Source organism: Miniopterus natalensis, chromosome 4, assembly GCF_054644295.1.
Source record: "Miniopterus natalensis isolate mMinNat1 chromosome 4, mMinNat1.hap1, whole genome shotgun sequence".
Lineage (NCBI taxonomy): Eukaryota > Metazoa > Chordata > Mammalia > Chiroptera > Miniopteridae > Miniopterus > Miniopterus natalensis.
Window position 1 is genome coordinate 98,733,145 of NC_142084.1, and position 16,462 is coordinate 98,749,606.

Below are 16,462 nucleotides of genomic sequence, written 5' to 3' on the forward strand. Positions count from 1 at the left end.
CTCAGCTCATAGCTTCACAGCCATGTGAGGTAGTTGCTATGCGGCTGCGATTTTACAGATGAGGAAAACGAAGCTAAGAACAGGTGGCGGGGGAGGGGGAGCTGCTTAAGAGGTTATTCCACTGGTCAACTAGCAAGGGGTCGACTGCAGATTCCAGCTCTCAGGCCCAGCAGCTCCAGACCCCACTCGCAATCACCGTGCTACAGAAGGCTTTTTTTTGGGGGGGGGGGGGGACTTCTGGTGATTCTGATGATTAGCCAGCTTTGACGAAGGCAGCCCAGAGGCCCACGCCGCTCCCAAACGGTGCATTTGTCTGAAGTGTATGGCCCATCCCCCTCCGGTGTTTCTGGGAGGAAAATGGTTTAGAAACAGCTGTCTCTCTCCACGCACGAGCAGCAGCTGCGCCGCTCAGCCGCATTCCCCGGCTTTCGGGCAGCGCGGGGCGCAATCGGCCAGGGTCCGGGGCTCACAGGTTGGTCCAATCTGGGAACCCAGGGAGGCTTTCTGTACACCTGGCACTTCTGGTCCCGCCCCACTTCGCGAAGCCCCCAATCCCAGGCCCGTTCTCCGTGATTGACGTGACCCCAGAGCAATTATAATTGGCCATGGCGGACAGCCGTTCCGCCTCCCTGACGACCCCGCCTCCCTTTCATTCTGAAAGAAAGAGCCTCGGCCCGGGCGCCCAATGAGAAGCGCCGCCACCCCAAAAGTCCCGCCTCCATGCAGCTCCGGCCCCTCCCCGAAGGCCGCAGGGATGCCCGCCTTTCTGCGTGGCGCGGACCAATAGGAGGGCGCGTCCGTCCGTAGGGGCTGCCGCCGGCCCAATCGCCGGGCCCCGGGCCGCGTCGCCCCGCCCCTCCGCCGGGGCCAAGCGGCGGGCGAGAGCGGGCCTCCGGGCGGCGGCGGCGGACGCGGCCTGAGGGAGCGGCCGGCTGCCGCGCGGGGCTCGCCTCGCCCGCGGCGGGGTCCATGGCCTGAGCGGCCATGTCCGGCGTGGTGCGGACCCTCAGCCGCTGCCTGCTGCCGGCCGAGGCCCGCGAGCGCAGGGCGGGCGGCGGCGGGGCCCGCGACGCGGAGCGCGAGGCGCGGCGGCGCAGCCGGGACATCGACGCGGGGCTGGCCCGCGAGCGGCGCGCGGTGCGGCGCCTGGTCAAGATCCTGCTGCTGGGCGCGGGCGAGAGCGGCAAGTCCACCTTCCTCAAGCAGATGCGCATCATCCACGGCCGCGAGTTCGACCAGAAGGCGCTGCTCGAATTCCGCGACACCATCTTCGACAACATCCTCAAGGTGCGTGCGTCCCCGCGCCGGCCCGCACACCTGCGCCCAGGTGCGCCCAGGTGCGCCCAGGTGCGCGCAGGGCGGCCCCGCGGGCCGCGCGCCGGGCCCGGACCACGGCCCGCCCCCTGCCTGCGCCCCGTCTGCCCCTGGTCTGGACGCCGCCCCCCAGCGGCCGCGCGCGCCCCGCTTTGGGGGTGCTGGCCAAGGATGCGCGCCCCGCTTTGGGGGAGCTGGCCAAGGATGCGCGCCCCGCCAGCCCGCCGGCTGGCGGCCTTCGCTCCTGCCCTCTTGGGGGACTTGGGACGGTGGAGGTGGAAAAGCGGGCCAGCTCCTGCGGATTGGGGGGGGGGTCTTGGCGGTGGGGGGCCCCTGGAGCAGGTCGTGGACGCGCCCTACGCGAGGGCACCCGCGCGTTCCCGGCCCGCCCCGCCCCCCGGTGGGAAGGAGCGCGCCGGGAGCTGGGAGAGCCGGCCGCAGCCTCGCCTCTGCAACTGTATCAGGAAAGTCTCAGACTCGCGCAGGCGGGAGCAGTGGGGGACCTGCGCCCCGCCCCCGGCCTCTGCGGGGACGCCGGGGTCCTGCGCCACCCGCGCCCCCGCCCCGGGCTTCGAAGCCCACCCCAGGCACTGTGTAGTTACATTAGAAAGGGTTTCAGTAAATACCGCTAAAGGTAAGGCCTCTTATAAAACACGACCGCAGTTCCCTTGTCCCACCTAAAAATGCATGACTGCCTCCTGTCCGCAGATAGCCAGCCGGTGTTGCCATTCCCTCCATTGCCCGTAATGGCTTTGTTTGTTTGTATCAGGATACAAATTAAATCCTTGTGTTGCCATTTTTAATATATGTCTCAAGTGCTGTGTAATCTCCAGGTTCTCGTGTCTCTTGCTCTGCTTTTATTCTTGACAGTTTACTTGAGGAGAAAAAAAACCCTGTAGAGTTGACAAAGTCTGGGTTCTAGTTTCTCTCTGATCCTGTCCTAAGGGCCCCAAAGAAACAGAATCTGGAAAAACAACCAATGAGGACAGGAAAGTTGTCTCCTGCACCTAGATATGATCGCTTCCTTTTTTTTTTCTTTTTTCTTTTTTTTCCCCGTTTCTTATCTACCCTTTCCTTGCCCCCTTCCCGGGCCTGTTTTGTGGGAACCACACTACAGGTATGAGGAAAGCCGTCTCCCAGCGGAGGTAGAGGGAAGCTTTCATTCCTGGGAGCTGCCTGGAGGCTAGGTCTTGTAGTGCCCGAGGGACTTTAAATTTAGCCAAGGACGGGGTAGGTCCCTTCTGGCCCCTTCCACGGGAAGCTTCTGGCCTTGGAGGTAAGTGGCTCCTGGCCTGGGACCCGGCTGCTGGGGCCCCGGCTCCCCACTTTCAGGCCTGCATCTGGAATCTCGAGCCAGCATTCCCACGCTGTGTGACTGTTACTAAAATACTTCATTGTCATAGAAATAGCCCTTTTAGGATCAGGATGGGAAGAGAGTAACTTGAATGATACAATCCCCCCCCCCCCTTCCTTTTTACCTCTTTCAAAAGCCAGTGAGTCAGAGCTCTGGCCAGCGCTTCAGCTCCGAAGGCTGGGCGCCCAGGGCGATGCAGGGGATGGGCCAGTGTTTAAAATTCCCCTCATCGTGTGGGGTAAAGTGCACTTGATTGTCTTTCTGTGTCACCGAGCCAGGTTTCATTTTTGCCTCTCTTCTGGCCTCCAAATCGGGCAGGTGTAAGAGCATAAAGATTTGGCTGATGGTCTCCTGGTTTCTTGAAACTCAAGAGGCAGGGGAGATATCTTGAAACACAGAATCTTAAACCTGCATCAGTGTTTTAAAGTGTGTTTTAGAAAACTCAGTCTTCAGCTTCTCCCAGTGCATATAAACACTAACTTTAACTGACTTCCCTTACCCACAGAAACGAGATTTTTTTAAACCAATATCCTTTTTCCCTTCCCAGCTTTTTCACTAATTGTAGTTCAATATTAAACTCACTTTATTTGTTGTGACCGTTTCAGTAACTCATTAGAAATTCGGCTTTCATTCTAAAATCGAAAATTACTCTCCCCCCCTCCCCGTTTTTGTTTGGACAGATGACGTTGGGAAGAGACCTTTTAACTAAGTTGCTTTGTAGTGACTTTAATCGTGGACATTTGAATGATGCTGTTCAAGTTTAGTATTTGTGTGTAAAACAAGATTTAGTGCTGACAGGCTGCTTTCAAGGCACTAGCTACACACCCTGCTCATTGCCCGGCCCGCTCGCACATGCCATTTGATTTTCATAGCAGTTCAGGGGGTTTTATCTCATTTAGCCAAGAGAAACTGAAGACAGTTTAAAATCCGCTCAGGGTCAGTTACCTAATTAGTAGGTGGCAGAGCTGGGACCCAAACCTGGTCTTGTTTTTGTTTTTTAACTTTTAATTCTGAGATGATCATGGAGTCCTGTGCAGCTGCAGGAAATAATACAGGTCCCACGCCCCCTCTGCCTGGTGCGTACCTTGCAGACCCGTGGTGCAGTGTCATGGCCAGGATACTGCCATCGGGAAGGCTACGGAACGTCCTGTCACCGCAAGGATGCCTAGTGCACCCTTTATAGCCACTCCCTGCCCTGGCGATGGCCGACCTGTCCGCCAATTCTATGATTTTGTCGCTTCAGGAATGTTATGTAAGTGAAATCATGCAAAGTGTGATCTTTGGGAATTGGCTTTTATCCCTCAGCTGAACTCCCGGGGATTCACCCAAGTTGTTCCACCTGTCGGTAACCAGCCGGTTGTGCTTTTTGGTTGCTGAGTGGCATCGGTGCTATGGATTCGCCACCCAGCACCGTTTCACCGTTCTCCCGTTGGGGGGCATCTGAGTGGTTTCCCGTTTCTGCCTCGTATGAGCAAATCTATGAACATTTATGTACATTTTTGTTGTTGTTTGTTTTGTGTGTTTTTAAAAAAATTTTTTTTAGTTTATTATTGAAAGTATTACAGATGTCCCCTTTTTCCCCCCATTGACCCCCTCCGCCCCGCTCCTGCCCCCTCCCCAGGCCTCCACCTCACCATTGCCCGTGTCCATGGGCTCTGCATATACGCATGGAAGTTCTTTGGTTAATCCCTCCCACCGCCTGCCCCCCCATGTCCATCAACCTGTGGATGCTTCAGTGTCTCTGGGTCTATTTTGTTCCGTTCATTACATGTTTTTGTACGTGTAGAGATTTTCATGTATCCAGGATAAAGTCAGTCAGTTGTATGATAGCTGCGTGTCCAGGTTTATGAGAAACCGCCGCACTGTTTCCGAAGCGGCCGCACCGTTTTACGTTCCGGCGCTCGCTGCAGGACCGACCCCGCGTCTCCACACTCTCGTCAGCACTTGGCGGTGTCGCTTTTTTAGTTTAGCCGCTCTGATGGGTGTGTGAGGGCTACCTCGCTGCCGTTCTAATCGCATTTCCCTCGTGGCGGATGGTGCCGAACACCGTCCCATGTGCTCGTGTGCCACCTGTATGTCCTCTCCAGTGGAGTTTCTGACCTGTTTTCCAGCTACGTTGATTGTTTCTTATTGAGTTTTGAGATTTTTTTATAATTTTGTTAATTCTCACCAAGGATACTTTCTCCATTGATGATTTTTTTTTTAAATATGTTTTTATTTATTTCAGAGAGAGGAAGGGAGAGGGAGAGAGAAACATCTATGATGAGAGTCATGGTCAGCTGCCTCCTGCACGCCCCCTACTGGGGACTGAGCCCGAAACCCGGGCACGGGCCCTGACCGGGAATCAAACTGCGATCTCCTGGTTCATGGGTCGATGCTCACCCACTGAGCCACGCTGGCCGGGCTCTCTATCGACTTTTAGAGAGAGTGGAAGGGAGGTGGGGGGAAGACAGGAAAACTTCGATGTGAGAGAGACACATTGATTGGTTGCCTCCCACACGCACCCTTAGGAGATTGAACTTGCAGCTCAGCGACGTGCCCTTGACTGGGAGTCGAACGGGTGACTCTTTGGTCTGTGAGTCGACACTCTAACCACTGAGCCACACCGGCCATGGTGAGAATTCTTTAGAGATTATAGATACTAGTCTTTTTCAAATATGTGGTTTGCAAATATTTTCTCCCAGACTGTAGCTTTTCTTTTCATCTGCTTGACTTTCCCAGAGCCAAGTTTTTAAGTTTGATGAGGTTGATTTCATCAGTGTTTCCCTCTATGGATCATGCTTTTGATGTCGAGTCTAAATACACTTTGTCTAGCCTTAGGTCCCAAAGACTTTCTCCTATTTTTTTCTAAAGATTTTGTAGTTTTATATTTTACATTTAAGTCCCTGATCCATTTTGAGTTGATTTTTGTATAAGGTGGAGGTTTCTTTATTTTTTTTGTTTTGGCTTGTGGATATTAAATTGTTCCAGCTACATCTGTGGAAAAGACTGTCTTTCTTCCATTGACTTGCTTTTGCACCTTTGTAAAAAATCAGTGTGGTGGGCCCTGGCCAGGTAACTCAGTTGGCCAGAGAATTGTCCCCATACGTTTCGGGTTCAGTCCCCGATCAGGCCACCTACAAGAAGCAGCTAGTGACTGCATGAATTAAGTGGAACAATAAATTGATGTTTCTCCCTCTCCCCTTTCCTCTCTCTAAAAAAAGCAATCAATAAATTTAAAAATTTGTAAGAAGCCCAGCCGGGCGTGGCTCAGTGGTTGAGCGTCGACCTAGGATCCAGGAGATTGGGGTTCGATTCCCGGTCAGGGCACATGCCCAGGTTGCGGGCTCCATCCCCAGTCGGGGGCGTGCAGGAGGCAGCCGATCGATCACTCTCTCGTCATTGATGTTTCTATCTCTCTCTCTCGCTCTCCTTTCCTCTCTCTGAAATCTATAAAGATATATAAAAAAATAATAATAATAAAAATTTATAAGTAGATCAGTGTGGGTCAATTTCTGGGTCTTCTGTTCCACCCCCCTGATCTGTATGTCTCTCCTCTGCTAGTATCACACTGTATTGATTACTGTAGCCACATAGTCAGCCTTACTATCAGATAAAAACAGTCTTAAGATGTTTTAGGTATTACTGGGACTGTGCCTTTCCATATAAATTTTAGAATAAGTTTGTCTATGTTTATAAAAAAAAAAGACAAAACAACTTTGCTTGAGTTTTGATAGCAGTTGCATTAAACCTATGGATCAGTTTGGGAGAATGGACGTCTCTGCTGTGGTGAGCTATACAGTCCATGAACATGGTATGTCTTCATTTAGGAGGTTGTCTTTGATCAGCATTTTGTGATAATCAGCATATCGATTCCACATGTGTTTTGTTACATTTATACTAAAGTATTTCATTTCCTTTGGGGCAGTTTTAAATGACACTGCTTTTATTTTTCGTTTCCAAATGCTCATCCTTCGTATACAGCAATGTGATTGATTTTTGTGTCTCAGTCTTGTATCCTGTGACCTTGCTGAATATACTTACTGGTTCTAGGGCTTTCCTGTACATTCCTTGGGATTTTCTACATAGATTTCCATGTTATCTGCAAATAGGGACAGTTTAATTTATTCTTTCCCAATAGGTATGCTTTTTATTTCTTTTTCTTGCCTTTTTGCAGCAGCTAGGACTTGTAGTGCTATGTTGAATTGGAGTGGTGAGCATAATTATAGTTTCTCATCCTTTCCTGATGTCTGTGGTTTGTCTTCTTTTTTTATTTTTATCCATCTTCCTAGAGGTTTATCAGGTTTCTTGATATTTTCTCCTGAGGAACCAGCTTTTTATTTCACTGATTCTTCTTCTTTTTTCTGTTTTCGTTGCATTTATTTCTGCTCTTTATTTTTTCCTTCCTTCTACTTCCTTTGGGTTTATTTTGCAGTTTTTTTCCTAGTTTCTTGAGGTAGAGACTTGGATTATTTATTTGAGACCTTTCCTCTTTTCTAATGTAAGCATTTTAAGTATTATGACTTTTCCTCCTCAGCACTACTTTAGCCATGTTGACATTTTGATATGCTGTATTTCCATTTTTATTTCTTTTGAGATATCTTCTTCAACCCATGGATTATTTAGAAGTGCAATGTTATTTCTAAGAGTTTAGAGATTTTCCTGTCACTTTTGTTACTGATTTCTATGATTCCAATATGGGCAGAGAACATTGTATGATTTCAATTCTTTTAAATTTGTTGAGGTTTGTTTTATGGCCCAGAATATGGTCTATCTTGGTCTATATTCTGTGGGCCTGTGTCAGTGAATGTTCCATGGAAGCTTGAGAAAAAGTTTACTTGGGAAAGGGCTCTCGCTCTCCCCCCCACCCTCTCTCTCTCTCTCTCTCTCTCTCTCTATATATATATATATATATGTGTGTGTGTGTGTGTGTGTGTGTGTGTGTCAGTTGGATCCTGTTGGTTGACAGTGGTGTGTTTTTCTGTATCCTTGCTGATTTAGTGGTGTGTCAGTTGCTAGAGTGAGGCATTGACATCTCCAACTACAGTTGACCCTTGAATAACACACACAGTAGGCCTTACTGATAACATAAACTAAACAGCCAACAAATATTTTGTATGCCATTTGTGTTATATACTGTATTCTTACAACAAAGTATACCTAGAGAAAAGTAAATGTTAAGAAAATCATAAGAGAAAATATGTTTAAAGTATCTGTTGAAAAAAATCGGCACATAAGTGGATCCACACAGGTCAAACCCATGTTGTTCGAGGATCAGCTGTATAATTGTAGATGTGTCGATTTTCCCCTTTAGCTCAGTCAGTTTTTGCTTTAAGTAGTTGAGGTTCTGTTGTGTGGTGTGTAAACACTTTGGATTATGTCTTCCTGGGGGCTTGGTCCTTTTGTCATCGGGTGATGTTCCTCATTGTCTCTGGTAGTTTTCTTTGCTCTGACATCTGTCTATCTGAACATAGCCACTTCTCTCTCCTGTTATGAATGCAATCATGGCATATGTTTTCCATCCTTGTACCTTTAACCGGCCTACTCTGTTGTGTGTATTGAGCTTCTTGTAGACAGCGTGCTGTTACATCATATTTTTATCTACTCTGCTTATCTCTGTCAATTAGTTTGTATATTTAGACCATTTACATTTAGGGTAAAGTGATTATTAATATGGTGGGGCATAAGTCTCATTTATTAATTTGTTTTGTTTTTTGTTTCTTACCTTCCTGCGGGTTATTAAACATGTTTTAGGATTCTGTCTTTGATTGATTGACGATTCATTTTTGAGCATGTTAACGCTGTGCATCATTTTCTCGATAGTTACTCTAGTTTTACAGCATATGCGTATAACTGACCCTAGTGTCCTGGAACCTGTGTTTTACAGCTTTCAGTGAAGTTTGGAAACGTTACTTCCATTTAGCTCCCTTTACCCTCCACACATTTTAAACTTGTGTCTTTTTTTTTTTTTTTTTTTTTTAATATCTTTATTGATTTCAGAGAGAGGGCAGCAGAGGGAGAGAGAGAGATAGGAACACCAATGATGAGAGAGTCCTTGGGGATTGAACCCGCAACCCGGGCATGTGCCCTGACTGGGAATCGAACCTCGATCTCCTGGATCCTAGGTTGATGCTCAACCGCTGAGCCACACCGGCCAGGCATAAACTTAAATGTCTTAAGTGTTTCTTATTATACTTGGAACCTCACAGTGGTGATTTTACTTCAGTCATCAAGTGTGATATAAAACCTCACAAAAAGTAGGATCGTTTGTTGTCTGTACCCCTGTTTTGACCTGTTTGATAGTGTTCTTTCCTTCCCCACTTTCCTTCACCCACGAGCATCTTGATCGCTGTGTCCTCCTTGAGGGGCATCCTCGCCAGCTGTGGAACTCAGACCTGACGCCTCTTCTGCCCACCTTCTCTGTGCCCAGTGGTTGTGACACCTCGAGGACATTTTCCGGGGGGAGGGCTAGGAGGAGTGGGGCTGCTCTGACTGGGTGGAACCGAAGTGTCTTTCATCATGGTCCTTTGATTCCAGGACCAGGGCCCTCCCTTCGTGATGACAGTTGTGCCCGAATGTGAGCATGTCATTTCTTTAATGTCATCACCTCGCACTGCCCCCGCAGTGGGCTGTTTGAGTCTTCAAGGTGCCTTCCTGTAAATACTCCCTATCCTCTTTATTTTTATAACCATAAAGATGACAATCTGGCCCTTCCTGGTGGACTGTCCTTAGGTCCGTGCCCTTGGCGTTTCAGAAATTGTGCAACGACGCCTCTGGCCACACCCGGCGCCCTGGTGTTTGTGTGGAGGCCTGGGAGCAGCTTGGTTTATCTCCCATGCCCCTCCTGCACCACAGTGAACTACTGCGTGAGCCACCTGAATTACTGAATGTCACCGCCACTTAGAAGCAAGTGAACTTTAGCTGTTCGGGTTCCTTTGGTACATGGCCTGGAAGTCACAGTGTCATGCATGTCACTGCATGGGGGGTCTCATGTCACCACCCCAGTGTGGCCCACCTCTGTGGACCTAAGTACTGCCGATCTAGAAACCTGGGGAAGAATTAGAGCATTACAGTGAGTGTCTCCTTTTGACACTGAAATGAAAGAATTTAATTCAGCAGACTTTTCTGACCATGTACCCAAGGACTCTGCTGGGTGCTGGGCGGGGTGTTCCATGGTGAGTGCTTCCCATCCCTGTCCCTCCGGTGCGCTGACAGCGGAGGAGACAGGCGCCCACTAACTGGGGTGCCAAGTCCAATGTGAACCAGGCTCTGCCGCTGTAGAGGTGAGCACGGGAGGGCAGGGAGAGGCACACAGGAGAGGGCAGGGAGTGGCAGCCACGGGAGGACGGGCGCTGGGCAGGCATCTGGAAAAGCCTGTCTGGAGAGTGAGCCATGCCCTGGCCTTTGAAGTCCACAGGGTTTCAGCAGGTGGAGAGGACACGGGGTGGTTAGGGCAGGGAATGCTCATCGGTGGTACTAGACGAGAATGAATAGAGGGCCTAGATGGACCTTTCTTGTACACAGGGGGGCTCATAACACGTGCTTGCAGGGGACCTGTGGTCTCAGTTCTTAGTTGAAAGTCACAACTTCCCCAGAAAGCTCTCATGGACACATAGTGTCGGGTCCCGGGCAGCCTGCATGCCCAGTGGACCCCGTCTAAGAACTTGCATTGCAGACTAGCTAAGGTTGTGCTGGGTTTTTGTGAATTAAAATCTTTCCTTTCTTCTTGGGATGGTTTGCTATATCGTGTTTACTGTTTGCTGAGGCATCTAGGACTCTGAAGGAAGTTCCCCTCCTGTTCTGGGTGTTATGCTCTGTGACCCCGGCCCCACAGTCGCTTCCCGGGTTCGGGGGCATCCCTGTCTCCAGGCCGCAGTGGGTTTGCAGGGCCGCAGGAGCGTCAGTGTGCTCTGGGGTCCGGGAGAGCTCTCCGAGCTGTAGCCTGTTGGCAAATCTCACTTAAATGGGCAGGTTACTGTTACTCCTGGACGTGTGGCTGGCCCTTTGTAATGCCCAGAGCCAACCATTTTCCATTGGCTCAAAAATCCAGAGACCCTCTGACCGTCTGGGGGCTCAGAGCACACGCATGGTTGGTCTCCTCCTGCTTTTGGGGAGACATGTTGATTATTCCTCCACATCTGTTTTCAGGGAGCAGGTTTGCCCTTCAGGCGTCCGTCCTGTGACATTTGGAATACGCTGTGAGCGATGCTAGATAGTATCTGTAGACGGCTCCTAGCCATTCGCTGCTATCACATGGTTGAGAGTGGAGATGTGGATCTTATCGGCTTCATGGAACAGACCTAAACCTAAGGCCTATCTAGAGATGTAATTATGGGCCATCTTCAAGCTCAGGCGGCCGGTGTTGTGCAATGGGCTTGCTGTACCACCCGGAGGGCAGCGATGGCCCAGACAGGCCGGAGTTATGGGGTAAGTGCTGCAGTTCGCAGGTAAACAAAGCCCAGTTGTCTGCACCTGGCCTGGTGGGCTGGGCGCACCTGCTCCGTGTCCACAGGCCGCCCTGTGGTGTGAGCGTACCTCGGGAGTGGTCACTGCCTGTGGGCTAGTCGGTGTCCTGGGCGGTTCTGTGCAGGAAGCCGCTGTCTGTCTGTCTCACCCCAGGGTTGGTGTTCAGGCAGGCCCGGTGCTCGGTGTGGGGAATGCAGAGTGTCGTGGGAGAGGCCCACTCGGCATCGGCCCCGTGGACTGAGTCTGCTCAGGACCTAGGCTGTGGGAGTGCAGTGTCCGTGGGGCAGAACAAGGACGGTTGTGGCTCATGGGAGTACTTGTGGTGGATGGGGGGCAGCAGGAGCTCAGCGCTGCCCTGTGTGAGCCAAGGGGTGCAGGGCGTTCCAGGGCCTGCTGCTCTCTCAAGGAGCAGAGGCCAGGCGGCCGGCCCCTCTCTCTGAACTTGGCGTCTGTTTCAGTGTGCATGTGAGGTCTCAGCGCCAGCCTGGCCACCCGGCGCTGTGCACACACGCACGCACACCCGCATGCACGTACACGGGACTTGTTGACCCGGCTTCCGAGAGGATGACTTTTAACGAGACACCTGCTGTAACTGGCGTGTTCTGGTGGCCCTGGAGTGTTTGCTTAAACACAGTTCCAGCGCTGGGTAGTCGGATCGAGTATGCGCTGGTAAGAAGGAAATGACCAGCTTTCTGTGTCAGGTCCACGGCTGGTCTCTCAGGGAGCCTCTCTTCCTTCCCTCCACACTTAACAGTTTGCAACCCACATCAATCTAATCAAGTCATCAGGATCCTGGGGAAACGTGTCCTTTCCCCACCCTAAAACTAAAATTAGAGGACTTCGTTTCCTTGAAAAAACACCTAAGTGCTCACAAAAATAGAAATAGCTTTGGTCATCCAGTGTGTGCCAATAGTTACTGATAGGAAACTGAGTATGAGTGGAAAACGCAGATTAAAATCCCTGCTCCGCCCCGGCTGGTGTGGTTCAGTTGCTTGGGCATGGTCCTGGGCACCAAAGGGTTGCAGGTTCGATTCCCAGTCAAGGACACGTACCTGGGTCACAGGTTTGATGCCCGGCCCTGGTTGGGGCGGGGGCGGGAGGCAACCAGTCGATGTTTCTCTTTTACATCAGTGTTTCTCTCACTCTCTCTCCACCCCTCCTCCCTTCTATTCTCTCTAAAAATCAATGGAAAAAGTATCCTGGGGTAGGATTAACAAAAAAGGGGGGGGGGTTATAGAGTTGTGATAAACTGATTAGAGATCTCACAAATAGGTCAGGAACAGGGAGGACCTGAATAGAAAATGAACCCTGTCATGGGGACGTGTCCTATCTGGCTCTCCATTGCCCCCCATGGTGGTAGAGTTGGGAGATGGGGGACGATTGGGCTGTGTCGGCGTACCCCCGACTCCAGTGTCCTCTGTGCCTGCGGAGGGAAAGGGGGGTGCGTGTGCCGGCGGCAAGGCCACTCGTCTCGCCCACATCTCTGGTTACAAGCTGTCCAGCAGGGACTGCACGTGGCCACCTGTGTGTTAGCCGTCCCTGGGTCCCGGTGAGCCCTCTGTGTTCACCGCAGGGGTCAGGCCGCCTAGATGTGGTCTGTTCGCGAGAGAAGGGTCTGCTTGACTGGAAGGAAGAGTATTTCCTGGGCGGCCTTCTAGGTGAGGTCCCCACGAGCAGGAATAGTTTTATGGGCTCGCTCCCCTGGTGCTGGGCCTCGGAGCAGGCACCTGGAGTTTGGAAGCACTCTGCCTGTCCCCAGCGGCCCCCTGGTGCCACGTAGCATAGCGATGGCTCCCCCGGGCGGTTTACAGCCTCGAACCCCCATCCACAGAACTATCTCGTGAGACCTCGTCTGGTGGGAGCTGGTGACAGCGGATCTTGTCCATCTCCTTGGGCCCATCTCTTTAAGAAATGAGAGTCCTGCTTACGTGGTCACATGTTCGTGACAATTGTTCAGTTTTTCCTGTCCTGTGACGTCAGAAGCAGACTTGGGAACTGAACTCGGGGTAATGATTGTTACAGGTGAACAAAGCCCCAGGGAATCTCCCGTGGACGCAGTGCACACGCCGGGGAAGCACACCCAGGACAGAACAGCCGTGTGCTGTGACCGGCGTGGAAGTGTATGTGGCCTCACCCAGAAAAAGCGGAAGTGACAGAGCACCAAGTGCTCCTTTCTGTGGGACAATTGTGGGTGTGTCGTTTTTAAATATATTTTCTACAGTGGATATTCTTTCGGAGGCTCCCACGGTGCCGGTGATTTTATAGCCTGAGTCCCCGGGAATCTACCTGAGGATGAGCAGCGGTTACTCAAACCCCTCTCCGGAGCTACGCCCACTCCTCTGCCATCGCCAGGGTGTTTCCATTTGGAACTGTAGGCGTTTTAGCTTAATTTGTGGTTTGAATCTTGCCTCAGAGTTTTTGTGATCTTGAATATTTTCAGAACATGTAAATATTTGCTGAGGAGACCACAGCATCTTCAGCATATTTTTTAATTGGAAACTTGTCCTGTTTCTTAATTCTTGGAAACTTCAAGGAAAGAGCCCCAACCGCCCGAGCTCCCGGTCCTGTGCCCGCTGCAGACGACAGTGTCCAGCGGAGGGAGAGCCCTTCCCTCGTCTCCCACTCACGTCTCTAGGTGACATTCTTAACAGTAAAGCATTCGGGGAAAGTTGTGTGGTTTAAGTGCAGGTGGCTGTGAAGTAGATTAAAAGCTTAAATCTTTTTTTTTTTAATATGTCTTTATTGATTTCAGAGAGAGGAAAGGAGAGGGAGAGAGAGAAACATCAATGATGAGAGTCATTGACCGGCTGCCTCCTGCATGCCCCCGACTGGGGATCGAGCCCGCAACCCGGGCATGTGCCATGACAGGGGCGTAATTTTTATTCTGCTTACTTCCATTTCTGGAGCGCACATAGGTTACTCCTGTGGAAAATGGCCTTGGAGACGTCGCTTTCTTCTCTGAGCAGGTTTACGGCTTATCCTGGATGCCGTGCGAATCGTCTGCCTTGCATGTTACAGATGCAACGTGCGGTTTGTACTTGTATTTACAAAATCCTCCCTGAGTCTTTCCCTCCTTAGCTAATGTGTGTGACCAGCCGCCTGGGACACAGGTGCCCTTGACGCTCAGGACTCGCCGTGACGGCCTCGGCCCTCCCCTCGCGACAGCACCCGCCTCAGCGCTTGTGGGGTGGACTGTTCTGATTCTTTGGCGGGACGGCTGGGCCTCCTCCAGAGCAGTTTTGTTTTCCTCGGCTGCAGAGGTTTCTTGTTAGCCGATTGGGAGACCAGAGGATGGGTGTCTTGCTCCTTCAGCCCTTGTTTCTTTTCCGTGGAGGCTCTGCTCCTGCTCCCTCCCAGGCGCTCACCCCCCACGCCCTGCAGGGTTCTCAGCCCGAGCTCAGAGATGATTGTCCCCAGTGCCCCTGACTCCCTGAGACAAGCAGCCTTTATAGCAGTAGCTCCCTCCTGTCTCAGCGCCCCCGGGTTTCACTGTGGATTGTACACAGCGGGAGGAGGCATTTTTGTCACAAACACTGTGTGAACAGTTACTAGAAGCTAAGGTGGCCGTTGTCAAGGCCGTGGCAGTGATTGGTAACGCCTGTTCCTGAAAGTGTTACTGGGGTGCAGTGAGTGTGAGGCCGGGCCTCGAGGACTCGGTGAGGCCCTAGCAGGGCGTCCGTGAAGGTGGGGCCTTCAGGAGAGGTGTACAGACCAGAACCGGGGGTGGGCGGTGGAGGGGGGTGGATTGTTTGACGCATTTGCAGGTGACTGTCTTTCGTGTCCACTGGGGCTAGAGACTCCCTGAAGATCTGAGATTGGGGGCTAAGGCTGTGCCTGGCCACCGGCCTGCAATTCAGGGTTGTCTCTCAGCTACTGGGCCCCGTGGTGCTGCTCAGACAGGGGAGGGTTGGATTCTGCCGGTGTCGTCAGGTGAAATCTGGCCCGTGAGACAGACAAAACTGCCAAAGAACAACATCCCAAAGAGTAGCTTCCAGGAGCAGGTTGAAAATTTGCAGAGTTAAGTGAGAATTATGCAAACACAGGAAAGCTCAGGAATGCGTTCTGACATTTTTAGTTGGGTTTGTGGACGAGTTTGATGTTGATCTTTGTTTTTGTGAACACTGTGCTCGTACACAGTTCCAGCCTGTGGGTCCTGACCTTCCGCCCGGGCGGGCCTGCGGGGACCTGGTCTCACACACCTGTGGGCCTAAGGCCTGGCCTGGTACTGCACGTAGCAGGCATTCAGGCATCGGGGATGTACGAATAAACACTTTTAGAAGAAAAAATTCTGGGAGAACTTGAAAACCAAATTTTAATTATGGTGATCTCGTAAACCAAGTGTCTTCCCTGGTTTATTAACATGAAGGTCAGTTTATTAACATTCTACTCAGCAGGAGGTGGTCGAGCCCGGTGCTCCCCCTGCCGTCCCCTGGAACGCCTGGGATCTTGTCGGGGGAAAGAAAGACACTTACCTGGCACTGCGTCCAGCCCTCCAGCTAAGGCGGGGCTCAGAATCCCGAAGCTGGAGAGATGGCCGGGTCACCTGAGTCAGCGGGGGTCACAGGCCCGGTTCCTCATACAGTCACCCCCACGAGCTGGGAGTTGCGTGAGCAGCCGATAGAGCAGCTCTCTAAGTCGTTTTCTGGTAACTGAGAGCGCGCGGTGCACGCGGGTCTGACTGCCGGCCGGCCACGCGCAGCACTGGCACCGGCCCGAGGGCACCGGGCGGCTCGTGCACGCGGTCTTCCCGCTGGGGCAGTGCCGGGGCCTGCTTGGCCGGGGCGGGCCTACTTCGTCCCCAGCCTGTCTTTGTAGAACATCTGGGATCTAAGAATCTTCTGAAAGCTTCCTAAGCCTGCAGAAGGCGGAACGTCGGTCGGGCAGGCGTTGACAGGCTCCTTCACTTAGATAGATAGCGTTTCTGCAGGAGGCGAGTGATCGGGGGGTTTTGACTACATTGGGGGGGCTGCGATGCCATCTCTGAAAGGTGTTAGGGAAGAGTCCGTGGGGAGGTTCCCCAGGGGGTCACAGCTGACGCCTGGGTAGGAGGGCTCCAGGCAGAGGCACCCTGACTGCAGAGCCCAGAGCCGGGTGTGCCTGGGGGCAGGAGGGACAGCGGGAGGCCAGCGTGGGGAGTGGGGGGAGTGGTCAGAGATGGGGCCGCAGGGATGGGAGGTCGCAGAGTCCTGTGGGCCTTGCTGCGGATCCCTCATTTAAGACTGGAGGCAACGCGGCTCGGGATGAGTATTGTCCCTGTGCCAGGAGGTCACGGTTCCATCCCCAGTCAGCGCACATGCCCGGGTTGTGGGCTCGATCCCCAGGAGGGGGCGTGCAGGAGGCAGCTGATCA

At 52.1% G+C, this 16,462-nt stretch overlaps 1 protein-coding gene across 2 annotated transcripts in view; it reads left to right on the forward strand.

The window, feature by feature from the left end:
- Window positions 1–984: 984 nt before the first annotated feature.
- Window positions 985–16,462, forward strand: part of GNA12 (G protein subunit alpha 12) — a 44,419-nt gene continuing 28,941 nt past the window's right edge. For both annotated transcript variants that reach the window (XM_087817026.1, XM_087817027.1), the window contains exon 1: window positions 985–1,287. In XM_087817026.1, coding sequence (XP_087673152.1) covers window positions 985–1,287 — 303 coding nt within the window. The remainder of the gene's footprint in view (window positions 1,288–16,462) is intronic.